At 47.2% G+C, this 13819-nt stretch overlaps 1 protein-coding gene across 2 annotated transcripts in view; it reads left to right on the top strand.

The window, feature by feature from the left end:
- The window catches only part of SLIT3 (slit guidance ligand 3), a 474203-nt gene that overhangs the window by 451988 nt on the left and 8396 nt on the right, over positions 1-13819 (top strand). For both annotated transcript variants that reach the window (XM_064388141.1, XM_064388139.1), the window contains exon 34: positions 11828-11982. In XM_064388141.1, coding sequence (XP_064244211.1) covers positions 11828-11982 — 155 coding nt within the window. The remainder of the gene's footprint in view (positions 1-11827; positions 11983-13819) is intronic.

Genomic DNA, 13819 nt, shown 5'->3' with positions numbered 1-13819 from the left:
CAGCTACAGCTGCAGGAAATCTGTCACTGACCTGGTCCTGGGTTGTAACTGAGATGTTTTGCTGGCTATTTCAGGTACTCCCAGGATGGGGCGTGGGAAGCCATTGGCAAGCCACATGATCTGTAATTCCTCATCAAAGTCTCCATGATAAGATTTATTAATAGTACTTACAAACAGTAAAATTAGCAAAGTACTTGGCTAATATAGGTAATATCCTGTAGGGATAAGATAAAAGCTGTTGTTTGGGAAGCCAGCAGTAAGTCACACTTGTGGTATTTTTCCATAGTATTCCACAAGGATGAAACACTCTGTGTCCCAGCCCCCTGGGACAAAGGTGGGGGAAGGTTTGCAGCAGACACAGGGGGTGCTCTCAGCTTGCTGTGAGCCCTGAGAGTGGCTCTGCTGCAGAGCTGCTGTGGGGATGATTGCAGGGCAGGGATGTGCCACGGCAGGGGATTGGCAGGAAAGAGATGCTCATTTTAACTCCTCTGGGAAGGCAGGTTGTCCCTGGCTACCAGAAGGAACCTGTTCCTGTATTTTAGTCGCTCCTCTGAGCAGATTGAACCAGAATTGCTTCACAAAGTCAGTCTGGAAAAGCCCAAGATAACTGGCTGTACATTCAGGTTTGCTTAACATGTGTTTTTCCCTGTGGTAGGTTTGGATAGAAAGGTTAAAGTTGACATTGGGCTTCTCTTTCATTCAAGTCAGGTAAAGGTCAGCACATGTCCAGTGGAAATGACTACCTAAAATTCCCTGTCATTTTTCATCAAGTTAGAGAGAAATACAAGTTAATGCAGTAATATAATATAATGCAATGACAGAACTCACCCTTTAAAAGAAAATCTGACTGATCTTTTACTGGAACCTGTCACTTGTGAGCTGCAGAAAAATGGTTTCCTGGATGTCGGAATAAAGCTCTTACAGAAGAACCATTTTTGAAACAGGATTCCAAGTTATTGTTTCTTTTATTCTAGTTAATGGACAAATAAGTACATGAATCTTCTTCTGAATGCTTTATTGCCTTCCTGGTTTCTGCACTGCTCAGAGTTACTCTTCCATACCATGACAGTGCTTGTTGCCACTCCAACAGTGAGTTCTTGAAATGAAGTAAATCTTTTACACAGATGCTGTACCTTAATTTAAAGATGCCACCTGGTAAGGAACATGCTGCTTTTACTTACTACCACATTCTAATTGTTAAAAGTTTGAATTAAAAGAGCAGTTAATTGCACAGTTCCAGCATTCAGCCATTGACACTGGTATCTGTTTAGCTGTATTCTATAGGGAGAACTCCCTATTTTCAGTCTTTTTTCCCACATCTGTTCCTTGAGCCAGAGATAAGGCCTTCCTTGTAAACTTTTCTCTGATAGATTTTATGCTGCCATACAGTCATATTGATTTGGATGCTGAAATAATCCTTCCTAATACAAATGGCAAACAGAACTTTGACACAAACTGCTGATGTAATTCCCTCCAGAGTTCCCAGATTGCCATGTTGCATACAGACTGTTATATCTGGTAAAGAGCAAGATGCAGGCGTCGTTGGTGTAAAATCATATGTTTTCATGCAGGGTTCCTGACAGCAGAAAAAGGAGGCAGTTAGGAAAAGATAAGAATGAATTATATTTGTCTTTCTGTAGAGACTACACCCAAATTACATTATAATTCCTTTTAAAAGTATCCTTGCATAATCTGCTTTCAAAAATGCTACATCATTAAAAATGTTCCTTGTAGATTGTATCATGCAGTTCTCATGGTCTGGCTGACTCTTGCATAGCATAGATGGATGTTCTTGTGGTTAAAGCAAAAGGCCTGAAATAAAGGAGCTTACATTCCTCCTGTATCTGTTTCACATGTGATGACTGCAAGACGACAAATTAAATCTGGTTCCCTGTGCACTCTAAAAAGTAGAGAAAGGCATGAATGATAGAAAAGGTGTTTCAGAAATGTGCTGCAGGTCTCTCAGGGATGAGATTCCTGCCCCCCTGTCCCTCCAGGCTGTGGAACAGCACAAGGTTCTTTATGCTGGTGGCATCTGCAAATTTTGTGCCCTTCCACCCCCTCAGGCTCTGCCCTTGGCTCTGGAGCCTGGAGCTGCTGGAACTTGGTGTCCAGCACTGTCCCTGGCCATGCCACTGCTGAATGGATGTGCTGTTCCCCAAGAACTTCGGTCCTCTACTCAAATTTCTGCTGGTGCTGAAGTTGAACAGTTGCCTTGGTGGTGAAAGAGCATCCACACCTTCCACAGAGAGGGGTTTTGTGCCATTGTCTCTTTAGCTGGAATTGCTTATCTGCAGAAAAGCCTGGGAGGCTTCACCATTAATTCTCTGCCTTCTGGGGAGGAATGTGCTGCAGGAGTGAGAACATTAATTATTCTTAGGATCATTATTAGAGCTTGTCAAACTCAGTTTTTGGCAAAAGTGTCTTTGCAGAGTGCACTGCATGACTGCTCCTGTTCTTCCTAACACCTTCACAGTCTGCAGCCCATGCTGTGCCCTTCCCTGGTGGGATGCCTGTTTGATACTCTGGATGGGCTCTAAATGGACTGTTTTTCACTCATTTCTGTGAGGCATCACTGAGCTCTTTACAATTCTGCATATTTGCAATTCATTTTATTCTATCACACACTCTTATTTTTTCAGGTACCCCTTAGGGATTCTGTATCAAATATAATGAAAGAAACTGGCATTAGTCTCTGACCTGCACAGGAAAATTGTAAAATTTGAATGTACTTGTACATCTTGCATGAGGCAAGGCAAAGGACAGCCGAGTTATTTATTTTACCTTTATAAGGGGCTCTGGAATACTTAAATGGGAAAAAAATGGCAAGTGTGTGAGTACTTGTCAAGCTGCAAACATCACATTTCCCTAGTTTTTCCTGGATTTTTTGCAGTAGGACAGTGAAAATGTAAGGTCAAGACCTTAAAATATCATTTAACATTTATCATTAGGTTCAGAATCAAATATTTGCTTTTATAAAATATGGAAACTTTTTCCTGCTGAGCTGAAGCTTAGGAAGGGTAAAGTTTTGTCCTTCAGGCTGCTGAAGGACTTAACAGGGAAAATCTTGTTAAGCTGAATTAATTTTTTTCTTTGTAAATCTGTCCAGTACTTCTTGCAAGAATGACAGTTTCTCATCTCCTCTCCCTCTGAGAACCCAGCTCATTCTCTTCAGTTCCACGTCCAAGTACCCAGAGGCTGCAGACCCACACTTCATGTCTCACACATGTATAGGGTGTTTCAGAGTGAGCTTTTCACCAGAAGAAAGCAAAACCTGTCACAAAGGGAGCCAGTGCTGGCCTGTCTGTGGTAACAGGTACAGGCAGTTAAAGCCACTTGTCCTGTGGTAATGACAAAAATAAAAGTTACATTCTCTGAGTCCCAGGCCACCTTATTCAGGGGCCAAAATTTGGAGCTGTGGGTCTAAGCTGCACTCAGGCATCCCCTGTCAGCAGAGGCCAGGCTGGAAAAAGTTTGCAAATACATTTTAAAGGCATTTTCTTGTTATACCACAGGTCATTGGTCCAGTAGTACATTGCCAAAGTTGGTTAATACTGATTGCATCAGAGGATGGTTGAAGTGTTTTCATAATAGACAGTGATGAAATAAACCTAATCATAGTCAAAATGACTTTGTAAACTTCCTGAGCACTAATGACTGGCTCATGTCTTGAACTGTGAGGATTTTTGCCTTACAACAACATGTAGCAAGCTAATATGTTTATTTTTTCCTGCCTGTAAATTTCTTGTGAACATGATGAGTAAAACAAAGTTTAGATGTGTGCCATGTGTGATAGATTCATATCCCATCTATCCCAAGTGCTGAGCTGGCTCTGGATCCAATCGAGGCAGCCTCTGCTGGAAGCAGCAGATGCAGACCTGGAGCTGAGGGACATGGTGGAGGTGCAGGAAGATTCTGTGCAGGATGATTCTGTGCAGGATGGGTCTGTGCATGGTTATTTCAGTGCTTCCTCCCAGTATGGAAATGGCACCCACAGCTCAGCAGCAAGCCTCAGTGCTGGGGGGAAAGGTGGGAATGGCAGCTGCTCTGGTGGCTGTCAAACATCCATGGGTTTGGTCCTTTCTGTGGAAGGAGAGGATCCAGCTATAGGTATGTTGCTATAGATGAGGTGGAAACCATTTCTAAATAGACATGAGTTCTTTCTTCTTGGGGTTTAGTTTCCAATTTCAGGTAAAGCCCATCATTCTCTGCCAATCTGACAGGATGCCCTGTTAATTGTACTCTGTAGTGGTCCTGCTCCCTGCTGCTAACAGGCAGATACCTGCATATTTTCCAGAGCTGAAAAGTGGATAGATGGTGTAAAGTATTGCCTGATGTAACAACTCTGTGAAGGCACCTGGTGGATTTTCTCATCAGAACCTGTGATTTGATAACCAGATGAATGGCAGAGCTGTTTTTCTAGAAGTTGACCCCATGCATCCTGCTCTGTTCCAAGCTCTGGTGGGGCAGGGGCTGTGTCACAGCCTGTCCTGGTGTGTGACACTCAGCTGTACCCACGCAGTGCTGGGGAGGACGTGGCCTCAGGCTGCCACCACCCTGCTGCTGTGCCAGGACCTGCCTTCCCCCCTGCCTTTTGCAGTGTCATTTTTATAAGGATACCAGATTTCACACTGATCCAACAGCACTGCAGAATCTCTGATTTTTTTTTTTCACTCTGTATTTTGAGTTTTGTTACTTTGTCTGATGCATGTCACTGTGAGGACACCAGGACACAGTAGCTGGTGACACCACCATGTGCAGTGAGGAGCCAAGGCATCCTGGGGTGAGGCTGGGCAGGGAGCAACGCTCTGATCTGTCACTCAGGACAGGCCTTGGACTTGAGGAGTGCATTCCAGCTGTTTTTACTGCCATGGCACTTGCTTTAACAGATTCTCAGCAGAATGAACTATCTGGCTCTGCTGGTGTGAGTGCAGGGGACAGCAGCTCCTGTTCCCAGCAGCTCCTGCTCCCAGCAATTTCTGCTCCCAGCAATTTCTGCTCCCAGCAGTGGGGCTGGAGGAGCTGTGGGACATCACCCAGCTCTGTGAGAATCCACTGCAAACAAGCAATGTTTGCCCTGGCCGGGTGTCTGACCCGTTTATGAATCATCTAGGAAAACGGGTCAGGATTGTGTTAATTGCATGTTGCAGGGGTGTAAAAAAGGTCCTTGCTTTTCCCTTAGAAGCTCTGTAACACAATGACTTTCACTGCTGGCAGGGGTGCTGCAGGAGTTGAATTATGGCTGGAAATTAGATATGCATAGCCTGGCCAAACGATCATTAAGGGAGATACGGTAATCAGCTGCCAGTGTTCAAGGGCTGTAAACACCAGGAAGAGAAAGAGGGTTTATTTGGGTGGTCTACAAAGTTGTAAGTAGGAGAAAAGGTATAAAACCAAGCAAATTAAAATGGAGGTATCAAGGAAAAAACTGTTAATGTCGAGTACTCTCAGCCTAACAGACCTAACACTCAAGTCATGTAACACAGGATTGAACATAACAAAAGAGTGTATTTCAAGCTGAAAGTGAACTTGAGTGCTTTAATATTCCTTTCACCTCTTATTTCCCTAGAACTGTGTTTCATTAGCATTTTTCATACTTTTTTCTCAACATGTGGTTTTTATTCAGCTCCTGAAGATGATAGTGCTTGAAGTGATGTGTTATTGTGGAGGTAGCACAAACACCACTCCAATTATGATTTTGCCTTTGTTGCCATGGAGAAGTTTAAATCTATTTTAGGCCAAGGACTGATTATAGCTGGAACTAAGGGTAGGAGGTAAGTGTAGCTTGGAAAGGTGAAAACTCATCACTGCTGATACCCACAGCCAGCCCTGCACAGTGTGAGTTTCACAGTTCCCAAACTGCTGACATCTCAGCGCAGTTCCCTGCAGCTCTCACCTTGAGTTTTTGATTTTGGTACCTCTTTTCTGGTGCTGTAAGCTCCTTAAGCTCTTTTGGACATGTATTGTTGTTTATTCCCTTCTCAAAGATTATCTAGGTTCAGTGTTCCCCGTGGCCTTCACCCCCCAGTCTCTTGCCATCCTTGTGTTTCCTTTGTTTTGTGTGTCAAATGAGGCATGTCCCCATTAAGACAGAGGTCAGGAAAATCTGGAGACTGTAGCTAATGAATTAATGTTCTCATTTGCATAATTGATGGTTATATATCTCCTCAGTGACATGGTTTACTGTGATACTTAAAGCTATTTTTGGTTTTGACTCCTCTGCCCTGCTGTTCTCTGCTGTCTACAATAAAGGTGTATTAGTAGACAGTGCAAAAAATCTGACCCCAAAGCCCAAATTTTACAGGTTCCAGTTGAATGCTTTAATCCTTTAATGCATTTCTGTTCACTGGCATATTTATAGTGGCTCAGCTCTAAATCTCTCATGGGTGTTAGAGTAAGGGGAGTCAGTGCTTGAAACATCTGTGTGTGCTTGGGGCTGGAGTGCAGGGGAAAGAAAATATATGAGGGAGAAGAGAACTAGCTGAAAAATGAGAGTGGAAATCAGTTCTTTCCTATATTCCCTGAGGTTTTATGTTTAATACACATCCCTTTCCCTTCATTTCTCTGTGTTCTGGAGGCTGAGCTCCCATCAGAGGCCACGTGCACTGTGTGCAGTGCCCTGTGCAATCCTCCATCGGCTCACCTTGCTGGAGCTGCTCTGGCAGAAGAGGCCAGCTCCCTCCCACAGGAAATTTTAATGTCTCTCCCATAGAGCCCTCTCTAGTGGCCTTTCTTCTCTGTGAGGGCAGCTCCAAGGGAATAGAAGGTGCCGGACCCAGGGCTTTGGAAGCTGAGCTCTCCTCACATCCCAGCATTTTCCTCTTTTTTGGGCCAAATTTGATCAGGACCCATGTCCAGCTCTGTGGGGGTAACCTCGGTGAAAGCAGTGTGCTGGACTGTGCAAGGCTTGTAAGGTGGGCTGTGAAAAGATGAGTGTGATGGAGAAGAGAGAGCGGAGGGATGCTGCAGAGCCTGAGCACAGTGCGGGAATGCCTGACCAGGTGGGTCCTCACCAGCTGCCAACCACAACCCCGAGCAGCAGTGCCTGGCTCCTGAGGAATCATTTTGTGTAAAGGGAAACTTTCGATTCCTTTTGCTGCTTACTTTTCAGGAAGTTTAATTATTAAATTAATGGAAATCCTTGCTTACACTTTAAGCATTTACTCTTTAATCATAATTCCTCCCTTTTTTTCAACAAGAATTTGTACGAAACTATCCAATGGCGGGTAGCACAAAGCGCTGCGGCTGGAAGTCAGCTAAAATTCCCTGACTGTATTAAGGGCTTGGAAAGATCTCAGGAGCGATTTGTTAGCACCTCAGAGGTGCTCAAAGGGAAAGGCAGCTGGTGCGGCTGCAGCGGCCCTTGGGCTCTTCCTGCCGCAACTTTCGGGTGTCCCTGGTTGTGCTTGCACCGGTTGATTCGGTTTCACGGGGAGCGGGGCAGCGGGAGCCGGGAGCAGGAGCAGGGGACGGGGTCCGGGAGCAGGGAACGGAGCTGGGAGCGGAGCCGGGAGCAGGGAACGGAGCCGGGAGCAGGGAATGGAGCCGGGAGCGGAGCCGGGAGCAGGGAACGGGAGCCGGAGCGGAGCGGGAGCGGGGCCGGGGCCGTCCCCGCTCGGCTCACGGTGCCGCGGCGCCCTCTGCTGCCCGTCCGCGCCGCTGCACCGCGCTCCCGCATTCCCGGCTCTCATCCCGCATTCCGCCTCTCACCCTGAACTGCCAACCAGTACCCCGCATTCTCGACTCTCATCCTGCATTCCAGCCCTCATCCCGCATTCCCGGCTCTCATCCTGCATTCCAGCCCTCATCCCGCATTCCGGCCCTCACCCTCAATTCCCGGCCCACACCCCGCATTCCCGGCCCGCATTCCCCGCTCTCATCCCGCTTTCCCTGCTGGTATCCCGCTCTCCCCGCTCTCACCCCGCACTGCCGGTGTGTGTCCCGCAGTCCCGCTCCCATCCCGCTTTCCCTGCCCTTCTCCCACCCCCGGCCTGCCCCCGCCACGCTCGGAGCGGGCAGCTCGGTGCGGGGCGGCCGGAGGAGCCCCATCAATCCCGACTGTGACCGCGGGCGGCTCCAGAAGGCAGAGCCCTGCCGGAGCACCTGATGCCCCGTTTCAGGGAATAGGGAGTTCGGGTTCTGAGGGGACCCCGGGAGCGGCGGGTGCGGCCGGGGCCCGCGGGGCGCAGCAGCGTGCGCTGCTCAGCGCCGGCGGCCGCCGCGCTTCATCCCCGGCCAAGCCACTGTCTCCAGCTGTCTCCGACGATTGCCGGGGCTCCTAAAGGCCCGGCTGCAGAAGAGGCTCGAGGAGAGTTCGTGCAGCTTTTCTCTCACCGCTGGTCTCTCCCCCACGGTTGTCTCCGTCTCAGAACCCCAAGGCGTCTGAATGCCTTTCCGTCAGCAGCAGCAGTAAGTGCGTGCTCTCACACAAGTATCTGCTGCTGGCTGGGGATTTCCTGTCATCCTGCCTGTCCACGTTCAGCTTTTCTATCATATCTCTGTGTCTTCTCAAACAGCAAATGAGTGCTTTGGCTGTTCTAACTTTATCTGCTTTACAAAACTGCAGTGTTGGGTGATGGCTGTGAGTTACTTTGTTTCTCAAAGTTCAGGCAGAGATTATTTTAATTCCGGGTTAAAAAGTGAAAGAATCAGAATGGAGTAATACTCATCCATGTATTCCGGCAGACTGGGATCTCTTACTCCCTTTCCAACAGAAATACCAGCTCTGGGTATGCTGAAAGGCATCAGCACCGTGTGGGGTGGCTGCTTCCATCCCCAGGGCTCACAGATTTTTGTTTGCCTGCTAGTCAAGGCATAATCTGGAAAAAGCACACCCTGTGGAGAGCAGGTGATGAATGCCTGTGAAATCCTGGCTCTGGGAAGAGTCAGTCCTGCCAGATGTGATAATGTTGTCCTCTGACAAATGGCCATATCTTGGCCTTCTGCAGATAACCATGTGGTTTGTGTGTTAGCTTCAGCTATTGAGCCTGCTGGGGAAGGGCTCCCTGTCCTACAGCCATCCATCCCACCTCCACCGTGCTCAGCTCTCACAGCCCGTGGGGTTTGGCTCCACTTCTCCCTTTCACTGGCACTTCTGCACAGACCAACAATTACACATGTGCATTTCCATTTATCTCGCACCTTCCAGCTGAAGTCCAAGTGCTTCCCCCCAGGAATCAGGCATTGCAGAGAGCACTGAGATAAGCAGGGAGCACAGAGGGATCACCCAGTCGGCCTTGCTGTAGCACAGCTGCTCCTCGTAAGGCAGCAGACACTTAGCAGAATTCCTGAGTATCCAAACACAAAGTTCAGACCAGCTGTTTGCAGACTTACTGGAGCTGCCAATGCACAAAGTGCTGTGCTCGAGGTGTGGCCCTGCTGCAGTGCCCTGGGTGCAGTGGGGACAAGGCTGCCCTTCCCAGGGCCACAGGCTCAGCCCCTTGGGCAGGGAGTCCAGCACACATCCTCTGCCTCTAACCCTGGCCCATACAACCCACTGCCCCTGCCAGGGCCCTGCTATAACTGCTCTGATCCAGAGTGTCTGCTGGACCAGCTGGATCTGCATTTTTGTTCAGTGCCAAGCCTTTATGTTTTTTCTTTAAAACAATTTGAACTGTACCATCAGCTCCAGGTTCTTGAGTTCTCCCCAGGGCTCTCTCCCATCTTGCACATGGCAGCAGCCACAGCCCAGTGCTTCCCTGCAGCTCAGGAATGAGTGGTTGAGCCTTGGGAACCTTGCTGTGGCAGAGCTATCCCATTTACTTAAAGCCACACTGTAAAGGTGCTCCTACACTGCTGCCTGTTACCTTATGACCTGTGTAACCTTACACGAACTTTTGAAGGCTTGTGTGTTCGTGATTCATCCCAAAAACCTGTGGGGAGAGCAGCACTGCAGAGGCACGTCAGCTGCAGTGTGGGACAGCAGTGCTCTTCTCCAACAGCACATTCCCAGAAACGCCTGCAGTGCTGCCTTGCTGCCTGACATTGCTCAAGTACAATTGGTTGTGTCAGGTCTACCATAAAACACTATCAAAATGAAACTTCTTCCAGCAACAACTGAGTTCCAGTAATCTCCAAGGCATGTAATTTGTTTGTGAAGTCGAGGCTCTATTTTCTTGCTGCAATAGCCTCACCCATCAGTTCTGCAGGACTGGGCACTAAAGATGGGCAGCATGTCATCTGGGTTGAGAGGTGGTCACATCTAAAAGGTGATTCACCTCAGAAATGAGTGTGTCTCTTCCTCTCCACTGACTGGGAAGAAAGTGTGGGTAAATAGCTCAGAGACACTGACCTTGCAAATTTACAAATCACCTGAAAGGAACCTGACCTGTGAATTTTTAACTTCCTGTGAGAGGCTGCTGAGCTTATGGGCCTTTGGAATGAGCAGAAACCCAAACTTGACACTGTGCACCAGATGTGCAGCAATCCTCCATCCAGGCTGTTGCCCAAGCAGCATCTCAGGATGCCCAAAGCTGGTGTGTTCTGTCATTATCCACACATAACCCCCAGCATCCCCAGCCTGAAGGGAGGAATCTGGGAAAGGGTGCTCACAGGCAACACTGTGCATGTGGGCAATTCACAGAGCCCACAGGCTGATTCCTGAACAACCACTACTGTTATCACATTCTTACTGTGTTCCTATGTGCATCTGAGTGCACATGGAACAGATACTGTGCCTTTTAATTACACCTACAGCAGTGGGAAAATCCCACCAGATCTAACTACCACCCCAGTTTGAAACTCTCTTTGCTCAAGAGCAGGTAATCCCACCCCTGCCCCTCCCTGCTTGCAGGAGTGCATGAAACCCACGGGTTGTTTTAGGGAACTTCACCATGCAGCATTAAGGTTTGAGAGCTGAAGCTGCGCTGAAAATAAAAAAAAATATAGTGTGATGCAAATAGAATGATATCACTGCACCCTTTAATGGCTGGGGGAGTGAACAGGAGATGAAGGTGAAGATTGTTTGAGGTGCAGCCTAGGAGGTTGCTGCAGGCTTCATGCATCTGAAAAATCAGTGATAAAAACAAAGCAATAAATCCACACTACTTTACCATCTTGTCTGCTCAGATGGCTGCCTGCTTCCTGCCCCACCACCCAACAGTTCCTACTGTTTTATCCTCAAGCTGCAATCTACACCTTAATGTTTCCCTAAAAGGAGTAGCAATTCATCATTTTTCCTTGTGTTCAGGTAGGATTGTCTGATACTGAACAAAGCACACTAGTCATTTATAAGCCAAAACTTCCTAAATTCCTTCTCTGGCTTTGAGAACCTCAGTCTGTCCTTATTCCTTGGTACATAGTTCCAAGACACTTCTGCTGTGAGGAGATGCTGTTTTCAGAGGCCTCTGCTGTCACCCCAAAGTGCAATCTCTCCTGACCCCTGTGAGATAAATTGAGTTTAAACTCCCCATACAAGAAGAAATTATTTCAGGGCTCCAGCCTGCAGCATGAGCACCAAGCAGTGTGACAGAGGGCAGCAAGCTGTGGCTGAGAGCTCAGAATGGGATTTTTTGGTAGTTTTGTCCCCAAAGCCAATGTGTCATGTAGCTACACACTTGCTTTTCTGCCCTGGAAGAAGCAACTGGAGGGCTGCTGTCCTGATTAGCTGGCCTCTGAAGTATTCCACATGTGTCAGTGCTGCCTGGCCAGGATCAGCTGAGGTCAGTCTGTGCCTCCCTGCTGGAGGAAATGCTGGGAACACCCTGACTGCAAACTCCAGAGCACCCCAGGGCTGTGCTGTGCAAGGTGTACCACAGGGACACAGGATGTCACAGAGGCTGGTCCTCCTGGCTCATCTTCTAATGCTTTTTTTTTTCTTACTTTTTAGTGTGGAAACAGTAAATGATGGGCAGTTTCACAGTGTGGAACTCGTGATGCTGAATCAAACTCTGAACCTGGTGGTGGACAAGGGGGCTCCCAAGAGTCTGGGAAAGCTCCAGAAACAGTCTTCTGTCAGCCTCAACACACCCCTCTACATTGGAGGTACTGTGAGTTGCTCTAGAATTGAAGTTTTCTTTTCTGTTTTCTCAGAAGCAAATCATCTTCCATCCTGTGGAGAGGGCTCTCACACAGCCACCACAGGAACAGTCTGCTTTGCATTTCAGCAGCTCCCAGAACTGCCTGGCACGAAGCTGTGATGGCTGAAGTGGAAGTATCAGTGGGAGTATCACAAATTGTAATGGCAAAATAGCAAATCAATAGTCAGTAGGTTTAAATATACCATAACTGAGCAGTATTTTTGCTGGAAGTTTTATAGAGGTCTAAAAATTGTGGGGGAAAAGGTGTGTGATTCAAAAACACATTAACACACAAGCTAAGAACACCTTGGTTAATAGTCTTCTCATTGGAAACTGAAGGCACAGTTTTAGACAGATATTAGAATTGCCCAAACCTCAGTTAAGAAATTTTTTCCCATTAAGTACTGAATCTGGAGGGAAGAGGCCAAATGGGATGGGGAACAATGCCCAGAATAATGACTATACCACTGATTAGGTGTCTGGTTACAAGAGACAGAACAAAGGCTGGTCTCTGCCCAATGGATTGTTTTTGCCAGAACCCCCCTAGTTCTATTCTGGACTGAATGTTGAAATCTCTCTCTCAGTGACACGGAGTTCTTGAATTTTTAGTCAGCCTATTTCAAATACAAAAGTCAGCAGAATGGTAATAGAAAGTCTTTGAGCCTTTTCTAATGAGATAATTGAAGCCAATAGTAGAAACTCTTACCAAATTCAGTTGGTGCTGGTCAAGGCGTTTCTAAATAATTTTCTTTAATAACACTTTTCTAAAAGAACCCTGAATATTGCCCTTGTAAAACAGAAAACTGGCTAATCTTGCTTTGTACAGAGCTGAACTTTTATAATTGGCTCCTATTAAGAATGTCACAGGCTATTAAAGAGCATTGTGCATCAAAGATAATTTGCTGGTGCAGAGGCCATCTCAATTTCTCCCTTTAGAACAGCACAAAAGATACCAATCCTGCAGCAGTTTATACACAGGGAACTTGGGAACTAATCCCATGGAAAAGTTTTGTTAATGGATGAGCATTGTGGATCAATACTAATTCTCCAAAGGTACCTAAAAAATTCTCAGGGAAAACCTGAGGTCTGGAATGAAGGATTGTTGGATACCAGGATCCATGATCTCAGTAAAGACTTTTGCTGTTGCCTAAAGAATTAAAATTCTTCTTGCTTCTTTCTAAACCCTCCCTGTACTTCATGTGCCACCTCTTTGTGTGCATCCCTCCCATGGAAGCCAGCTGCCCTTCCTCTGCAGGTGGTTTAGTTAAAGTAATTCCCTAAACTACCCCAGAACAATTGTTCCTGACCTACAGTAGCTTAACACAGACCTTCAGGTGCTCACAGTTTTGTCCATCTCACAATCACATCACCTGTTCTAGCAACTTTCCTCCTAACACACAGTTAAACAGGCGCTGGATTTGTTTTAGGACCACCTTTAACAGTGGCATTACTCACAGACACTGAGTTCAGAGGCCTCACACGGCTGAAAATGGAAGCACTTGCCTGTGCCAATGCAGCTGTACATCCAAGCTGGCATCAGTAGGGAAGGCATAAAACAACAACCAAAAGAGCCTGCTGGCCATCCAACCGTGTGAACTCTTCCAAGAACTTGAGCAAGATGGGAGAGGCTCGCCACAAAGCCCTGGCCTGGCCCTTGAAGTGCTCTTCCCTGTCTTTAGAGCTCTCCTGCACTACTTTCCATGGGATGCACTCTTAGCACTCCCTCTCTTAACACTGTGACCCACTAAAGCCAGACTGTCTTGTTGCATCCCAGAGGTGGATGCTACCTGCTGACAAATGAA

Source organism: Passer domesticus, chromosome 13 (assembly GCF_036417665.1).
Source record: "Passer domesticus isolate bPasDom1 chromosome 13, bPasDom1.hap1, whole genome shotgun sequence".
Taxonomy (NCBI): Eukaryota; Metazoa; Chordata; class Aves; order Passeriformes; family Passeridae; genus Passer; species Passer domesticus.
The sequence above is the reverse complement of the archived record's forward strand: the minus strand, read 5'-3'. Positions and strand labels throughout refer to the sequence as shown.